This window comes from Rhipicephalus microplus, unplaced genomic scaffold (genome assembly GCF_043290135.1).
Source record: "Rhipicephalus microplus isolate Deutch F79 unplaced genomic scaffold, USDA_Rmic scaffold_24, whole genome shotgun sequence".
Lineage (NCBI taxonomy): Eukaryota > Metazoa > Arthropoda > Arachnida > Ixodida > Ixodidae > Rhipicephalus > Rhipicephalus microplus.
In genome coordinates, this window is record NW_027464597.1 from 3,661,728 (window position 1) to 3,681,363 (window position 19,636).

The window sequence follows — 19,636 nt, forward strand, 5'->3', positions numbered from 1 at the left end:
AGCCTTAAGCGTGGTACTGGGCCCTTTGACCCTTTCTTTATCGATGATAAGCAGAGCTCGTCCACACTAAAAGAAGCGTGTTGGGCTGCTGCAGTGAAGCTATTTTGATTAATTTTGCAGAGTTCTCTTCGGCTTCAACAGGTGGTGCAGTAAAGAATTTAAAAGCATGTCCATGCATGCATCTTAGTGGAGAAAATATTTTACATTGGTAATCAGAATTAGAAGGTGGCATACTTCTACAAGTCTGAGTGGCACGCATGCGCCAAGAACAGCTCTGTTCAGGGAAAAAAAAAAGAAAAGAGTGCTTGCTTGAAGAAGTTCTGTGGAAGGAATAAGAATTTCAGTTCTCCTGTGAGAGCAACGACTACATAGGGCAGCTTACTCCCTCTAAGTCACAAGTTTCGGACGACCACTGTGCCTCGACCTACTGGCAGTAGACGCCGATAGATGTAAACAAACTTTGTTGGAGTGTCTTAGGTTTTGTTCAGAAGGTTGTTTTCCCTCTGCTTTATTTTCTAAATTTCCAAAAGACATTTTCTGCGTTGGAGAGAGAAAAGGGTAGGGCAATTTCTGTGGTCAAATAGGCAAATAAAAAAATCAGTGGTTTTGAATCATCTCCGGCTGAAAAACCCGGTAAACTAAAGGGTTAATATAATAATCGCTGACGTTACACATCCCGAAACCCTAACATGATTATGAGAGACACTGGAGTGTAGGGCTCCTGAAGTTTCGACCCCCTAGGGTTCTTTGTCATGCACCTAAATCCAAGTACAGTCGACCCTCGTTAATACGAAGTTCACGGGGACCACCTAAAACTTCCAATTAAACGGAATTCTAATTAACCACAACAAACAAAAAATACATTTATTTCAAAGCAGTTCATGAAAAAGAATCAGTGATTGCAGTTTGCCTTTGCCTGCTAAATCTTGCAGCAGAAAGGAAATCTTACAGTCTGTATGGTATGGGCCCAAAAGCTTCTTCGGCGTTGCTCTCAGCAGCAAAAAACTGCTGCGCGAGGGCATGGTCCGCGGCTACATCAGCAGCTCGCGGTTGTAGCTCACTTGCAACCTCGTCGTCGTCCACCTCAGTTTCGTGACTATCGTCACTGGGCCGAACCATCTCGACGATCTCAGCGACCGTCAACGCACCGCCCTTTTCTACGGCACTGTCAGTAGCAACGTATTCTTCGAAAGGGACGTCGCCGAGGGCTGGCAGGCGACTGTCAACTTCAATCTCACTTGTGTGTGCTTCTCCCGCTGTACAAAACAAGTCATCTGGGGCGCTTGCAACGAAACCGCATGCCCTAAAGCAGTTTGCGATGGTCTCGTCCTTTACGCAAGCCCACGCTTGCGCCAGCATATGTATAGCGCTGAGAAGGCTCACCTCATATTAAGTTGAATTGTCCATACACAACAGCATCCGCTCAAGAAGATGTTCTCGATAAAGTACTTTCACATTCTTTATTATCCACTGATCCATAGGTTGTAACACTGATGTAGTGTTCGCTGGCACGTAAGCACCACTAATGGCACTCAAGGGCGGCACACTCATGTGTGCACTACACTGGTCCACAAGCAGCAACACCTTGCGTTTCGCTAACGTGAACTTGTGATTCGATTTCATCAGCCAATCCTTGAATATGTCTGCAGTCATCCATGCTTTCTGGTTAGACACGTAGTCTACAGGCAACGTTTTCACACCTTTGAAACAACCACGCTTAGCGGCTTTGCCGATTAAGAGCAGGCAACATAGCTCACAGCCCATCATGTTGGTCGCCATCAGCACTGACACTCTTTCTTTACTCCGTTTAACTCCAGCACAGTCATCGTCTTTAAAGGTCAGCACCTTCTCTGGCAACATCCTGTAAAAAAGGGCCGTCTCGTTGGCATTGAAAATATCTTGCAGCTGATATTCGTCCAAGTATTCGCGAAGCTTATCTTCCCTCTACGTGGCACATGTTGCTGCGTCGACGACAGCCCTTTTTCCAATCACACTTTTAAACACCATATCATGCGTTGCGTAAAGTGTGTAAGCCATTCATCAGATGAAGTGAAGTTCTCGATGCCTAGCATAGTCGCAAGTGATGAGGCTTTCACTGCAAATATCTTGCCACTGAGCAGAAGTCAGTTGCTTCGCGCCTCCCGAATCCAGACACGAGCAACGCTTGCTCCAACTCCAGGTGGGTGCCAGTCCAGCAACGAGCGCTTGCTCTTGAGAATGTTCGACAGCGTATTAGACTACATACCGTATTTCCGGTCAATATCTTGTTTGGCGGTGCCTCCTACTTCCACTTCTTTTAAAATCTTGGCTTTCGTCGCCTAGTCTAGCGTCTCATAGGGCCCGCGAGTTGCCATAGTCGTGACTGAACCTGAAATACACATAGAGCTCTGTTGCACGTGGAAACACTGTCCGCTCAACGAGAGAAGCAGTTAAGCCCAGTGCTTGCTCACTGCCATTAGCACTGCACAGGCCGCTCTCAGAATCGCCTCGCCGCTTCGTGGTCTGAGGCACTGTAAGCAGCTGCGATGCCAACAACGCCATTAAGCTCCAGGAAGCGTTGAACAGTGGCGCTGTGGTCAGTGGCAATGCCCTTGAGTGGCAGTCGCACAGACATCGTTCTTTTGCACTTTAAAACTAGCAAATTTATAAAATATTATCAGAATTTTCTCTGAGAATTCAATTGAAAATTCAAATTAATCGATATTTCAGACTTCTAGCTTCCAATTAACGAGCATTCTTATCTATTGAATTGCATGCAAAACTGACGGGACCTCCATTCCACTTCCAATTCAGCGACTTCAAATTATTGGGAGTCTACTATACACGGGCCTCAAGCATTTTTACATGCATCGAAAACGCAGCCACCGAGGCCAAAATTCATTGCTGTGACCAGCAAGTCAACAATTGAGCATCATAAGCACTAGACCCCTTGGTGGGTAGACAAAGCGCCAAGGCACAAACCTCGATGTATATGTGTGTTTATATGTGTGCTGCCGGCCCATATTATGCATGAATTAAAGCAGTGTAACAGATTTAATTCAATAAGGCTGCTGGATGTCTCCCTGCACTAAGACCCTGCACCCAGTGCCTTTCCAAAGAGCACATGAAATCTGAGAAGCCAAGTTCACGTTGAAATTCACACAAGCTTGTGTCCTCCAGATGAGGTTATTCACTAAATCTGCAAATCCACACTTTGCACCCCACCCTGTTAACTGATGGTTTTGAGGGAAAATAAACTGAACTTAGCTGGACTGACCCCTTCTTAAAAAAAAATCGTCTGTCCCTTCTTCTGTGGCAAAGAAAAAAAAAGAAAACCTTTAGCAGTTTTACTGAAAGGAGGCTACGTCTTTGCGGCACTTAAAGCCGTCAGTTTGTCCTTTGATGAATACAGCAGCGTGCCCTCAAACCAGATAAAGGACATCAGCCAAAAAAGACTGTGTGAATGCATGATCTTCGGTAGGTTAAACAGTCACTGCATGCACTTCCCCTTTCAGTTCTTTGTCTCTGTGAAGTGAGCAAAGTTTTAAGACAAAAGACTTTGATACTTCATCTAACGTGAAAATTGTGATGATGATATGTGTGGTTTAATGTCCCAAAACCACAATATGGTAATGAGAGACGCCGTAGTAGAGGGCTCCGGAAATTTTGACCACCAGGGGTTCTTTAACGTGCACTAAAATCTGAGAACACGGGCCTACAGCATCTTTGCTTTCATCGAAAATATAGCAGCCTCAGCCAATATTCAATCCCAAAATGTGAAAATCGACCGTCGGCGTAGGTGTCCAATGCGAGTCATAAATAAAATCATGATCACGAATGGCGTCACCGAAAGATGTCATCACGATGTCTCACAATGCGAAATTTGTGACGTCATCCTGATAACATTGCTACAATGTCATATAATGTGATGTTGCATGATGACGTTATCCTGACATCATCCCTTGGCTGAAGGGGGCCAATTCCAAAGCCACTGCAAAGTCAAATGAAGTGCAAAAAGGATTCCAATGCCTGCGATCCTACAGGCATCAAAAAACCATGTTCGGTGCAGAAAGCTTTTGGGGAGGGGGATCAGACTGATGAGGGAAAAAAGAAGGCGGCTTTCACCTTCAGACTGTCTTTGACAAATGCATAAGAGACAGCACGACTCTGCTGCTTTGTCGTTCCAAAGGAACCCTTTTAAGCGTTACCTGCTGCTCAATGTCAAGGTGAAGCTTCCCTTCGCCCACGAGGTAGAGGAGGACGATGGTGTCGGCCTGCGGTGTGCCGTTTCTGACGACCCTCATCACTTCCAGGGCACGCCTTAGGTCGTTGTACTGGTCCTCCTCGTCTTTCTCGAAACTGGTAATGTTCTCCTCAAAGGTCGGCAGAATTCCTGTGAAGGACGTTGGAAATAGGAAGAATGTTTTGGCACAAGCTCTGTTACTAGAAAGTTGGCTATTGGTGAATTTCCAGGAGCACTAAGAAACAACTCAAGAAGCCCTTAAACCACCTCTATGATTTTTTTTAACGTTTCAAGTAAGCACTTCAAACGCACTTTAACATTTCAAGTAAGCCCTTGAGTTGAAGGACCATGACACGGTCACCCACCTAATTGTGGTTTTCATTGGAAAAAGAAGTAGAGGGTCTATTGTGCATGTACATATATGAAAAACAGAATACAAAAGAGTATTTCACTGCGGAATGAGCGCTAGAAGCTGCCGGTTATGAACTCGACCTACCGCTGACGACCGTCATTTTGGCATGGTGTGTGCAATGTCATGAGCTTCATAGAATGAAGTCGTCACCTTCTAAGTATCAGCCGCTACTAATCGCTCAAGTTTCAAAGTCAAGCTGAGGAAAGCTGAAATTGCTTCATTGCTCGCGAATTTGAGCGCGAAAAAAATTTTTACGCCGATAAACTGGCACTAGCAAAGCAAGTGGCTTGTGATGTCGCAGCTTGCTGGAATGCCAGTGTTGTCAGACTCTTGGGCCACACACGTGCTTACAAAAATATTTCTTATAAGTTAAGTACTCAACCAAATGAGCTGAAAAGTCGCCAGCTTGTTTGTGAATGCTCAAGGATTAGCCCACATAACACAGATTATGAGAAAGAAATTGGATGTCATGGTCCACTTTCAGATGCTATCACAAGCAAAATGCTAAACACAGCATCACCATGAGCGACAGGCACCCCGCAAATTGCAAGAAACAATCCCAACCTATCCTGGCCTTTCCTTTATCTCTATCACTCACTGTATCTGCTCCCGTCATCTACAGAAAGAACTTATTTGTCTGCTTGCAAGTATCCGTGCTTGCTGCTCTTTCTCCCCACACAATGAGGAAGAGTGATTGGCCAGGAGGAGAGACGAGTTGACAAACGAGGTGTAATAAAGGGCAGAATGAGTGAGGGCCTCTTTTGAATTATCAAAAACATGTAAATATGCTTCGTTTGTTCACTTGAGGCACCACTTTGAAAAAATCTCACCGCTACAAGTTTGTTGTAGACCTGCGCTAAACTGCAACTGCATAACTAAATTTCGACCTCTGGGTGGTTCAGGGGCCCTCTAACATGTACTGATGGCCTAGCTAGTTGGCCATTATATTCATGAAGACGTGCACAAAGTACTCACTCCCCCCCACATAAGTTGGACGCAAGTGCTGGACCACAACTTGTGCTTCATTGTCGAAAGACTCACCTCATATAAAAGAACAGGCACATGCACTATGACAGCAGTGGTGCATGATCAAAAAAACAGCAAAACTGTACAGAAACGATGCATTTTTATGAAAAAAATTCTAATGCATATATGATTACTGTGGAAGGTATCAGAGCACTTCTTTTATTGGAGAATGGTCCTAAAAAGCAACCGACACATTTGTCCTTTTGTTTATCAGTTTCCATGACCTCGAGGATTGTCCTTGCTTTTCCATGCATGTTTGAGTCTTTTGGATGTATTTGTGAATGCATCTTTTGATCGCAACTTCGTCAGCAAAAGACTCGTGTAGCTTGGTTGCCGAGTGGGTAGCGTGCTATTGACATCAGTCGAAACAGCTCTCCTGAAGGAGCATATAAACCTGTTTTTAATCTGCACAAAGTGATTGTGTGGCTCTTTTACAAATTTCACTCGCCAAGCAAAATGATTCGGAAACGCTTCTCGTTTGTGGCTAAGGTTGGTCTACAAAAGCAAGAAGCAGTGGTGTCAACGTCACTGTAGTGTCGTCGTATGTAACTGCGCGGTAGTAAACACGGACGACAAGAAGATACAAGGACTGCGCTTGTCCTTGTATCTTCTTGTCGTCCGTGTTTACTACCGCGCAGTTACATACGTCGATCATGAATCACCAACTCGCCCAATCGTCCACCTTGTAGTGTCGTGATGACGGACCAAAGTTTCGTGCAATGCACTTTTCAAAGAAAGTTCCTTACCGAAAAAGAAAGAAGAAAGGAAAAGCTAGTAGTGCAACGGCAGTCGCAGATATAGCAGCCACAGCCCATCTATGTGTACTACGAAGTGCAGGCTCTCCTTTGTAAGAACAAACACTGTTACATAAGAAAAGTTATCTCCAACACTCTCAGACTCGCCAGGATGCTTCATAGGGCATGGAGTGCTCCAACCTTCATTCAATGCAGTAAGAAGAGGCAATCTGCAAACGATACATCCATTCTTGTTAAGCACAATCAGTTATAATCTTTCCCAACTGGCACCTTTTATGACTGGTCATTTTCGGACAGTGCTAGAGCACTAAAGCCATGAGTGATGTGGCCCCTGGCCTGCCTTTCCTCAAGCAGCTCCCAGCGTGCATTAAAAGCCATACCACAGTTATGTTTCTTAAGTGATGGCCTCAGTATGCGGCCAATGGTGACGACTTGTGTTTATTAATTATGATCACAATAATATAAACTGCTATCACAAGAACATGGTTCCCTTATTAGATGACAATGGCACCCGAAGGCCCTTGATGCTGCATTCACAGAACTGCTTACTTCTTCCAGAAAGCTGGTGACCAAAGACAGGCCATCAGGAGAAGCATGTCAAGGCTGCATTTTCATTTCTGTATTCATTGCAGAGCTTATTTGCTATTGGACTTCTTGTACAAATGGAGGGGGGGGGGGGGACAGGTCAATTTTCAGTGATATGAGGCCTCCCTAATTTGACGAACCCTTTGCATGCCTCAGCTCCCAAACGTATCACTATTTTAACCTCACATTTGACCATTGTTCAGGTACATGCTAGTGGACCAAATAAGTCAGTTAAGGCACTGTCTACTACAAATCCCTTGTCAAGACAAAACACAACGGGGGCTACAATAAAAGCAAAAGGCAAGACATTTCGTCTTGCCTTTTGCTTTTATCGAGATCAGCATTGTGTTTTAATTGTCGCTGTGTCTTTCCTCACTGGTCGGGTGTCAGTACAAGCATCGATTTCACAAATCGCTTGTCCTAATAATTTACCTGTGGCAATGAGCAACCAATTCCCTTTCAACCCGACAGTTCAACAGCATGCTCAGAAGAAAAGCTTTATAGTTTCATGTGTCAGCATTCTAGAAAAAAGAAATAAGAGACCTTCATCTGTGGCATTGTTTTGAACAGCTGATTACGTCTTTGAGTTGCCTTGTCAAAATGCCAGGCCAACTGTTTACCCTTACTTAGGGACTGCGTATCTTCTTGTTTACGTCTGCCAGTGCGATTCCTTGTTTGTCCCACGGCAACTCAAGTGTTATAACATAGCAGAGTGATCTATCGCAGTCCTTACTCACAAACTACTGATTCGTCTGCGCTGCTCTCAAAAAGAAGAAACAATTAAGCTCTGCATGTATCATTCCCTGGACGCCCATCAAAAATTTTGCCCACTCGTCATTCTAGTAAACACACAACAGCTGGACTACAAAGAACCATAATAATAATAATAATAATAATAATAATAATAATAATAATAATAATAATAATAATAATAAACTGTCGGGGTTTTACAGAACCACAGTATGATTATAACGAATGCTGTAGTGGATGGCTCCGGAAGATTCGACCACCTCGGTTTCCGTAACGTACATGCAAAAGCCTCCATCTAAATGCGGTCGCAGTGGCCGGGATTCGATTCTACGACCAACGGGCCAGCGCACACAGAACTGCGCAGCCTGTAGTGCATCTTTGCTCGAATAGCGGATGGTCAACATACAAGTATAGCCCATAAACATAAACAACGAGTAATTAAATAAATAAAGAAAACTTGGCGAAGTAATAACAAACAGATTGGTCCAGTCAAGTCCCTCTCGAACACCCCACGTGTGGCAATTCAAACGGCTTCGAGGGATTAAGGAGGATCGATGGGAAACAATCGCGAATGTCACCAGAGCCTGACGAAGACCTCCGTCGAAATGTCAAGTGTCTCCAGTTTCTTTCCGACGATTCGTCATCGGCTAGTTGGAACTAGTTTTCCCTTATGTTCTGGATGTCTTGGCCGGTTATAAGCGTGAATGGGATGGAATCACAGCTAGGCCGGATAGCTGCGGATGTTCTATTCCAGCTGATACGTCGTTATAGCGAGTACCATATCCTGCAGTAGCGTGGATCGTTTGTTGCTCACGCTTACTGCGACCAGCGCGTAGTTTAAAGATCATATGAAAGAAGCGAAAGATTCTACCTAGCTAGGCGAGTTAACATGTCTCGCGTGAAGCATAAAGACAATCGAGCCACAGGGGTGCCTTTACAGTTTCACTATTTGAACGACACAAAAGCTGATCATGAGCGGTGCAACCAGCGCTCTGCAGTACGCCGTGGAAACAGTATAAAAAAAAAAAAGCCACAGCGAGCCTCAGACTGACATACCATCGACCGGAGAGGAAGGCGAACAGATGTGCAGCTGCCTGTGGAGGTTCGCCGATCACTTGTTTATCAAGCGAGAGCGGATCACCAGCGAGCCTTTTTGGCTAAACACTGGGCGACGTAAGATGGTAAGCGATCGAATTTAGACGATTTCGGCGCCGGAGGACGGGCATGGGCGCGGGCGAGACAATGGGTAAAGTGACACCGACGGCGGCATGCGACATGGGAGCAGACGACAGAGCAAGATGGATTCGTTTTTTTTTTTTTTCCTTTCTCTCTTGTGCGGGGACTCACCTAGCAACACTTTCCAGACCGTGAGCCGGTGAACCGAGGGCAGACAGAACTTGCGGCAGAAATTGGACAGCTTCTTCAGGTCTATGGGCTTCTCGCTGAGCAGTATTTCGAGCGATTTGTTCTCGTTTATTCCGCGGAAGCCGACTTTGTCGTAGTAGTGGGCTCGGAAGTTCATCTCAGCCGCTGCCATGACACCAGCTGAGACGAGCCAGTCGCGACCGCAGCGCCGTTCACCAAAAAATGAAGTAAAGAAAAAAACGCAAAACACAACCGAGCGTCTCATAAGCCAGCTATTAAAAAATTGCGTGTTCGTGTACTTACGCTAACTTACTCTAAGTAAACAAAACTGTTTTTGTCAAGAGAAACTAGATCAATAAATCTTCCTAACAGCTGAAAACGAAACCGAAACGAGTTTTAAGAAAGGCGCTAGCACCAGTTGCGATGAAGGAGGTTATTCATGGGTAGATCATTCTAGCCACTTCTGGAGAAAGGAAATGAGGAGAGGCCCTCGTATTGCGAGCTGCAATAGAGTTTCATGCAATAATTATTGTATAAAACTCTATGCGAGCTGTAGAGCGAAGAGTGTGGTGGAAGTGGGTTGTGGGACAAGAAGAGCACGCCGGCGTCTCGTGTCCTCTGCCTCGCCACTCGAATGACCGCGTTGTTGATAGCCGGCTGGAGTTCTGAATGCGCATTTTTATGCAGCTGTTGCACTTCAAGAATGACGCAATGTGTCGGAAGCCCACAGTGAGTGCTTGTCTTCACGGCTGCCAGCTTATTTTGTAGCGCTTGAGGTCGAAAGCGGCCGTTTTCGAAGCTCGTGACCACTTCTCCCAAAATGATTGGCGCCGCAGCTCGGCTGTTTTCCTGCGGCACTGTGAGCGCGTGCCTCAGCGAAGGAAACCTATAATTCCAAGACGAAGTGAAGTGACTTTCAAAAGAAAAAAAAAGAAGAAATAAGCGCAGTTCCATCACTGCCTCTCTCAAATGAGGGCACCTCCACAGTTCTGCGCAGGGGATGGGGGAATGGGAATTAAAGGGACAGGAGAGAAGAGACAAGAGAAAAGTAGAGGAAGAAAAAAAAAAGGCGCATTCGATCTGCCAGCAGCAGTATCCCTTAGTGGGCCCACCATCCCAGTTTTGCCGGATACAGCTTACGTGACAGCGCTAAGCTTCCGAAATGCTTGTTTGCAATGGGGAGTACGTAATTTGGATAAATTTAAAGATTTCGAGCATTGAAGGTATTGCTGGTATAAACAGTAGTGTGTATCTCGCCAGTTAGAGGTCACTTATACTAGATTGTGCTGTACAGTTCCACAACTAAATTATTACCTTAACAAAGCTAGACTCGAGGCGTCACCACTGTGCATTTTTTGCAACGAAATTGAAACAATTGAACATTTCTTTTTATTCTGTCATCGTTACTCTTAACAGAGAAAAAAATATTTAGTAGCCCCATTACAAAAGCTAGGAATACAAGTAAATGTAGCAGTACTTTTATCACTTGGCGGCACTTCATTTGGTTACTGCCACAGGGATGTATGCTCCACTGTGTTTGACTACATCAATGCAACTAAAAGATTACCGCGCTAGTGAACCCTAACCTTTTCAGATCTTTAGTTTATAATTCGTAGTGATGTCTGTCAGGAACAAGAGATGGTTTGACCGCTTGCTCAGCAAACATTTTTTTGTTTATTGGCAGTATAACCTCAACTAATTTTTCAGATTGGCTTTAATTTCATTTTAGTTTCATTTAAGTATCCTGCCACCCGGTTCTTGGCCCATCCCCCTCTGTGGGTGAGCGCATCCATCCGAGGTCATCAGCATCAGCGAGATGCGCGCAGGAAGAAGACCCGCATGCCACACGCAGTCGATTGCGAATAACACCAAGAAGGCCAGAGGTACAGTGATGTGCACGTTTTAAAACGGGCAAGGAAAGAACTCACGAAGTGCAGTCGGTTCGTCCAGGGAGAGGCCAAACCGATCAGCCATGGACTCGAAAGGCAACCAGGGGCACAACACAAAAATTGCGCTCGTGAGAGCCAACTGGGAGGGCCTTGAGCGCTATTCGAAGTCCCGAAGCAAGACCAGTCATGATGTCATTCCTGGTTTTGATGTAAGGTTCTTGCGAGGTCGAGGAAGCGGGCTCAGCCGTCGCGCTTCTGGGGATGGCGACAGGAACCGGTGGTTGTGAAAAAGCGCGTGGTGTCTGCGTCGCTGTCGAGCGCTTTTGGACGATGGTAGAGGCTGGCTGAGAGTGCGAGGTCGTCGTCGTTGTAGTGAGGACGACGGGCGCGCTCCTTGTAGGACGAGGGTGGCCTCCGAGGTGGTGTCGCCGGTACCGATGAGCGCATCTCGGGAGGAGCGTCCCTTGATGATGGAAGCGCTGCTGCCAGGGGTCCTAGCGTGCTCCGGGGCTGGGCGGTGAGTCACGGTGCCGTCGGTTGAGGCCATGATGACCACGGTCCTGCAATTGAGCTGCCAGGCTGGACAGCGCGGCTCGGTTGCAGGATGTTTCCCGTGACAGTTTATGCAGCGAGGGTGTGCTGAGCATGATCTTGGGGCGTGCTTGATGTCGCAGCGCTGGCACCGTTCGTTTCAAGAGAAGGTGGCGGTTGCGTGCCCGAAGCGGTCACAACGGGAGCACTGCAGGGATCGGGGCTGGCAGGGTCGAACAGGGCGCCTTTGCTTGTAAAGGGGTATATCCAGCGGGACGGTAGTTTGAGCGAAGGTGAGGGTGAGGCAGTTGCCTCTGCGCACACCGGACACGAGGGGCACTGGTGAAGCAATGTTGTCGGTGAGGTCCTCGAGGGGGATCGTTGTGTACACTCCAGAAACCATGCCAACACAGTTGTTCAGGTCGAGTTGTTTGGCTCGAACCTTGGTCCGCAGATCGTCACAACCTGGAGTAGGGCGGTCAGATCGGCGGTAGGGTGGGTGTCGACAGCAACGAGGTTGCGCCGGAAATTCACGTGCACGTACTCGCTGGGTGGCTAGGAACCCCAAAAGGAAGGCGGCGACAGCATCCCTCGATGCAGCTAGGAAGTTGGCTTACTTCCAGACGGGCCGAACATTTACTCAGAGGAAGGTCGCCAACGACGTGGGGACCATCGGAACGCGGAAACGTGCTTGGGGGCACACCGCGCGCACTGGGGGCTTGCGAGTCCACACCGAACGTCCATGCCTCTGAAAAAGGCAATCTGTGTCAAGGCCAGCACGCGAGCCCGCCTGACGCGAACAACTCAACGGCGTCATCACGCGGCGGTGCCTTTCTGTCGCGCACGCACAGCGATCCCGTCGAAGCAGTCGGCGCCTCCCTGTCTGGCGAGTCTGACGCAATGCGTGGCAACGTCACTCGTCCTTGGCTGCAACCACGCGCAGCTGTTCCGGATTCGATGAGAATGACGCGGCCCAGCGGTGACCTCATTGGAGGATTCTGACCTCACGGCCAGCGGCGCTTCTGGTTGGACATTTGGTTACTCAAAGAATCCTCCCGGTGCATATAAAAAAAGCACTGCGGTGCGTCGCGAGCAGTAGACCTATGTGTTAGAGAGGAGAGCTCGGCTCTTCGGGTCTCTAAGCTGTCGGCCACAGTGTAAAATATGTAACGACTCTGTATATATGCTGTACATAAACCATGTTTAACTCACCGTCGTCTCGTCCGCTCATCTATCAGGTCTGCGCATAAGCAGTCGCGACCTGAGAAACCTACGCTACTAAACGGCTGGTGACCGTGTCGGCGGAGATCGGAGCAGTGGCGCCTTCGGGGCCGTATTGGCGTCGCCGACTTTCGTAACAGGGTGGATTCCGCTTGCTCGGCGGCCGCAGTAGTTGAGGGACGAGATCAGGTATTGCTGCCAGGGAGGCATTCCTCGCATAAAGCCACGGCCGTGGCAGGAGATGAGGAAGCTCCGGTCTGCACCTTCGCTTTGCTCGAAGCCGGGGAGAGGGTGGCAGTGTGATGGCTGCTGGCTTTATGTAGCTGGGTTTTCTTGGAGCGTGCCGGCTTGGATTGTGCCTGCTGCTGCTTTGTTGGCACTGATGATGATGCCGAGGCTGCCACGACGACATCCTGCTGCGGTGTTTTCTTCCGGTTGCCTCGCTGAGGCGTTATCTGTAGCCCTTGGCTGCGCGCTAAGAGCGTGTTGCAAAGATCGGGGTAAGGACGGGGGCGCAAAACATGCGTCCTTCGCAGTTGAAATCTCGTCGTAATTCCAGGACGAGAACGGTAGCGTCTACGGCTCTTGATGCTTTGTACACGAGAACGGCAATGGGCCGTTATCGGCTCATTGTAGAGTCCCGATATGAGCCGTAATGAGGCTGCGAATGACACTCCACGAGCAAGTATCGCAGCACGTTTGCTCATAATCAGCACAAAAATTTCGCTTTTCAAGCTCGTCTATCAGATGGCGGTGACGGGGCCACTGGACGCGTCCGTGTAGCAATTTTTTCATTGAGCAACACGTCATGAAATGACGCTAAATATTTGTGGATATGTTGCACGTGCAGAGATATATCGAAGAGTTGCAGATGTTTATAAAATCAGTTGTTTGCACTTGCGCAACGATGTCAACTGGAACATGCGTATTGGCAACACCAGAAGCTGATATGAAGCGCTAATGCTCGCGAGGATGCTGACACTGGATATGCCACATAAATCAACTTCAGCGCATTACACGTAACCACGAATGACGTTAACCCGACGTGACGGCTGTATCAAAGGAGTACATATGTATGTTTGTAAAATTGGGTAGGCAGCACTGCAACGACTACTGACATTTCACGAAGATTAGCGTCTATTTGGAAAGTAGTTGCGAGACCTGGCATAGCTCTGTGGTAGAATGCTTGTCTACCACGCATAATGCTTGGCTTAGATTCCTGCTGGGATGCTGAAATTTATTATTTGCATTTGTCGGGGTATCAATGCTGTATATGTCAGGTTTTTTTTTAACACTGACATTCATTCTATGCCATCGTTGGGTCGACGCTACCGATGGCGGGTACTGCTTAACGCTCACGCGTTAAAATTGCCCATGTGTGTTCACGTCGTTCCTGGGTAGACACTAAGTGTTAAATCACGCGTGGCACGTACCTGCATACCAGCGGCACATGCCCGCCCGTGGATATGTGCCACTGTCTGACTGCAAGTGTTTGTCGACGCACGCGACGGGATCGTGACATTATTTTTTTTTTTGACCAGCCCATCATATTCGTCAAATCATCTTAAGCCCATATTCACAAATCAACCTTGGCCTTACATCACGTTTTTCTAATCTTCCTGTACACTCTACATGCGCTATAAAGACACAAAAATGGTAACAGGGTGAAAGGTAAGGACGAGACTGGTTTATGTAGACTGGTCCAATTTGTTTATCATGCATTTCCGATGGAGGCGGAAATGTTGTAGGCCCGTGTACTCAGATTTGGGTGCACGTTAAAGAACCCCAGGTGGTCAAAATTTCCGGAGCCCTCCACTACGGCATCTCTCATAATCATATGGTGGTTTTGGGACGTTAAACCCCACAAATCAATCAGTCAATTTGTTTATCATGTGCAATAATGGTTTAAAACCAATAAGAAAAACTCTAGGAAAATATGAGGTTGGTTTGTGAATACGGGCCTTTGTGAATATCTAGCCGCTTACCCAAACGTAAGCGGCTAGATAGATAGATAGATAGAATAGATAGATAGATAGATAGATAGATAGATAGATAGATAGATAGACAGATAGATAGATAGATACGCTCAAAGTCGTCGAAGTTCACTAACAAAAGCTTCGCATTTAATACTCCACCACGGAGACGTTAGGCCTCGATAACATTGGAGAAAAAGACAGGCGTAATGTTAGTGAAACATCAGTGGTGGTTGGAATGCTGATGATACAGTTTCATAAACATGGCACATGCACTTATATCTTACAGTTGTCACGTAAAGTTAACGGCAATCGTTAGCGGCAGTGGCCGACGCCTGGCGTGAGCACAACCCTTTGCTCACCACTACGGCCACAAATTCGGAGTTTTCTGCGTGGACGCCTCCGGCCTGTATCACGGAGGTTGGCACACGGCCGTGGTAGTCCACCGAAACACCGCAGTTAGTGCACGCACTCACCTTCCATGCACATAACATCACGCACGCGGAGGAGATCGACATCGCACCAGCCGCCGCAGATAAGGACCCTGGGGGTCATTGTCACCGACTCAAGGGGTGCCGGCTGGAATATTAAACAGGGCTGCGATCAGTTTTTGGCCGACGAAATTCAGCAAAGAATCAACTACCTTGGAGCCCCCGTGCAACGAACGATTGTATGGGCTCCAGCTCAAACGGGCCTCGCTGGTAATGAGACCGCCGATACCTCAGCCCGCGCGCTCATTCTCCGGGCACCGTCCTCATCCCGTACCAATCCGGACCTCGACTCGTAACCAATGCCGTTTATACCTTTAAGGAGATAATAAAATATTACCAATCCATCCTTCACATCTATCTGAAACGCCGTGAGACCCCATCAAAGACGGAAGGAATCATCGTTCACCTTTACACCGAAACTCTATTGTGCCCGGCAGTAGTTGAACACTTGTACCTTCTTGCACGGGGAAGTACCCACACTGCGAGGAAACATTCCTGTGATATTTTCCAGATGGTGTAAGCGCACAAAAAAAAAAAAAACCAAACCTTACTCATTCACCCACTTTTTCCAGGAGGGCTGGGAGGCATTCCTGCTCGGTCTCTCTTACCAGATGGCCCAACGGGCCTTGGTTGAGCATGCCCGTGGCGCGGCCGACGCCAGTGAGCTCCCGTAAGGGGAGCCCATTGGCGGAAAAGGCGTGTGTGGGGCGCTTGCTCTGTCATTAGCGCATATTGCAAATGTCTTGAAAAAAAAAAAAAAGAGAGAGCGGTTGCTCGAGTCTTTACGTTGTCTCGAAATGAAATAACAACGGCTGTTGAAAAAAAAAAAAAAAACTGCTCAGCGAATGTTGTGGAAACACGGGCAAAATAAATGTATACTTATTGTCTGTTCACTGGTGTTAGTTAGTGAATAGAGTGATTTGCTTGAATTATACTATTTATAGCATACATCATCTTGTTGCCACCAGGTATGCCGTTTTTTTTTGGTGTCCGGTGCTTGTTACTTTTGAACTCGGAAGTAGTGGAGTTTTCCCTAACTAAAAGCTGCAATTATGTCATTATAACTAGTTATGTACTGCGTAAACCCCTCCCTCTGTAATGTCGTAATTGCGTTGAAGCTGCTGTAATAAATAAATAAATAAATAAATAAATAAATAAATAAATAAATAAATAAATAAATAAATAAATCAGCTGCAACTTCCCCCCCGCTCCAACTTTACCAAGAGCATTATGCTGCCTTTAGTGTACAATATCAGCATACCCAAAACAAAAATACGTATTACAGTATCTGTACTGCTGTATGTGCATTCCACAATGCTTTTGCAAAATTTTTGCAAAATATTTCCAAAATACACCGTTACGTCAAAAGTCAATGTATACCTCACATCTGTATTTTAGTCTTCCGACACTTGTATTTTCATATGCACATTGAAGAATAATTTTCCGAGTAGCTCTGCCCAATTCTCTACGACTCCGGGACGACATTACTTATTAAAATAAGAGGAAAGAGGCAAAGATGTCGGTACTTGCGAATTAATTATAAATTCCAGGCCTCGCACTGCACGATAATTTTGGCGCGCATGCTCTCGGCAGGCTCATCTACGGATCGGCAGCATTTTTTGACCATGCTGAAAATCTGTTGCAGTCTCTTCAATGCGTAAAATCTTTGACAGAGGATGAGAAAGTGTTTTTTGGTATTCTACACATAAGGAACAAGCAGGGAGCATGACAGACCACATCTGTGCATTTGAAAATTCAATTATAGTATTTGACAGCATAGCCTAGCAATTGCAACTTTAAAGGTCCAGTAAACAGCCCTGAGGTCCAAAATTTTTAAAAAACAGATATAGGTGCAGTTTATCTTTGTGAACATGCTGCCGCAAGAATTTTGTGAATACGTGCTATATTAAAAAAGTTACAGGGGTTAGAACATCGATCTAAGCTGGTTTCAAATTTTCGCGCGGCCTCGGCGCCCTTCTGCCTTCCATGAAGGGGAGAGTGTAGCCCATCGTCCTGACTCCGCCCACTTCAGCAACGTGACACCACGTCAGCGATGGCGTCATCGGCGAACTCTATCAGTCGCAACGCACTTCCGCTTGCTGCGAAGCGTGGTTGTTTGTTTACCGTTTGCCGCACCAGCCGCGGGTCAACCGTGTAAGCGTCAGGTGCGAAGCGTCGACCACAAACGATCAGGTCCCCGGCGTACGTCGCTGTATGGCCGCTTCGCTTCAGCCATGCAGCGCGTGAGGCACCCGGTGCCGACACTTCTACGCTGCCCCAGTCGCTCGATTTGCAGCCGACGACAGAGCAACGCTTTTTACCCGTGTCGCTCATGTCAAGGGCGAAATACGTTCGTACGTGCACACAGGCGCTGTAGTTGTGCGAGGAGTGTACAACTGCACGCGACAATTTCGAGGCTGGACAAGAAACAAAGGGCAGTGGGAACAGGAACTGACATTGACTTCACTACTGTTTTTTCATACCTGACCAATCGGCGAGCTGCGCGCTACGCCACGTCGCCGATCACCGAGTTGACGTCACTGCGCGTGCAAGGGGGTCGGTAAGGCGTAGGAAAGATGCGTTGGAATTGTTTTTCGAAATAGAAGCTCTGCGCGGTGCGCAGCACTGTAATATTCAGAAAACGTGATCGCTGCGGTCTAATCTACGAATAGCCGAGCTTGTATGAAAGGTGTCAAAAAAAAAAAAAAATGTCGGAGCATCTTTACTGGCCCTTTAACACATCTACAATGGTACGATGTAGTTTTCTGGAGAATCAAGAGGAGATTAAAATCCAGGCGATTGCTTATACAGTGTACAAAATGAATTATTTCACAGCTTTATGTGTCGTTGTTTAATGAAAAAGGGGGCAAGGGGACAAATGATTGAAAGATAGGCTGCTTTTTGTAGGAGAAACCGTATATTGAAAAATCTGGCATCTTTATTCACTTGACAAATTTAGCCGCAAACTGCATGCGTAACTGAATGTGTGAAGACGCATTTATACATATCGCATCGGTGCACATTCAGTTGAGCCCGAATCAGCATTAACTTTTATGTTTTTAGCGGTATTAACCAAATTATTGCCAACCACACACAGAGGGGGTCAGTCGATGCAGCAGGTTACTTATCATTGCAATCTTATTCAGAGCAGTGATTCAGTACTTCACATGGCAAATTGAACTCTGCACCCGTCCGTCGGCCTCCGGTCTCTTGCGCACGGCTCGATCCCGTGCAATCCTTGTCCAAGCTGGGAAATACAAGTGTCGCCCCGCGGCCAGCGATGTCAACATGCGGATCGTATGGCTCCTCCAGACCTCAGACATAGAGAGACGACGTCAACTACTTGCGCGATATCTTCTGCAAAGTTGACAAGGACCGCAGCGGACGTGTGGACGCAGTCGAGTTGCAGCAGTGTCTGTCCAATGGCACCTGGGAGCCCTTCGACCCTGTAACGGTGCGCATGATGATCAACATCTTCGACCGCAGCCACACGGGCACGCTGAGCTTCGACGACTTCGTGTAACTTCGGAACTACATTAATGACTGGCTACGGTGTTTCCAGGACTTTGACAAGGACCGATCAGGTTCCATCGACAGAAACGAGCTTCGCGACGCGCTCAGGAGCTTCGGATACCACCTGAGTGATGAAGCTGCGGATGTTCTGCTCATGAAATACGACCGTGATAAGAAAGGAGCCATAAATTTCGATGACTACATCCTCTGTCGCGTTACCCTTGAGACGTTCACCTGTTCCTTCAAGAGTTACGACACCGACCAGGACGGCTACATCACGATAAGCTACGAAAACTTCTTGAAGCTCAGACTGAGCATTTTTTTGTCGTGAACAAGGCCACTTCTCGTGGTCAGCTCAAAATTTCTATCGGTTTTGTAAGAAATTGCTGGTGTCTGGAAAAGAAATGTGAGGCCAAGCAGGGTGTCGTAACGTTATGGCGTTGCTGCTGCGACATGTTCACATGTTCTCGCCTATCAGAACTCTTCATTTACTTCAAGTAAAGTCTTAACAAGGATTGAAATTTTGTAAGTGTTATCACTAACTCATTTTTATCGTTCTGGCAGAAGTGTGGACACTGCGCTAGTAGTAAAATAAAAATTGTCAGTATTACCAGCTATACCAGCATGTATAATATGTCTTCCTCTGTATCTTGGGAGGCATTCGCACATTTTGAGTGCAGATGCTCCATGCTTTACGAAGTGACACGTACTTCTTTTAGTATCTTAATATGCTGGACATGTTCTTAATATGCTGGACATGGATTTGCAACATATCCAGGCCGTACAGGTAATTATAATCACCACCCTAGTCCTGCTTGGGCCTATTGCAGGGCAAGTGGCTCTCCCTTGTGTCGCCGATCCTGTAGCGTGATTTTTGTGGTCAGCTTATCCCCGCCAACTTTC

General features: G+C 46.9%; 1 protein-coding gene and 1 pseudogene across 1 annotated transcript in view; one reads left to right on the forward strand and one right to left on the reverse strand.

Annotated features, from left to right (window-relative positions):
• Nucleotides 1-9,317, reverse strand: part of LOC119181065 (TBC1 domain family member 7-like) — a 62,592-nt gene extending 53,275 nt beyond the window's left edge. The window contains exons 1-2 of the mRNA XM_075884137.1: nt 9,098-9,317; nt 4,188-4,372 (exon numbers count right to left, since the gene is read on the reverse strand). Of these exons, the coding sequence (XP_075740252.1) occupies nt 4,188-4,372; nt 9,098-9,287 (375 nt within the window). The 5' untranslated portion in view covers nt 9,288-9,317. The remainder of the gene's footprint in view (nt 1-4,187; nt 4,373-9,097) is intronic.
• Nucleotides 9,318-15,856: 6,539 nt separating this feature from the next.
• Nucleotides 15,857-19,064, forward strand: LOC142786508 (programmed cell death protein 6 pseudogene; annotated as a pseudogene).
• Nucleotides 19,065-19,636: the final 572 nt, after the last annotated feature.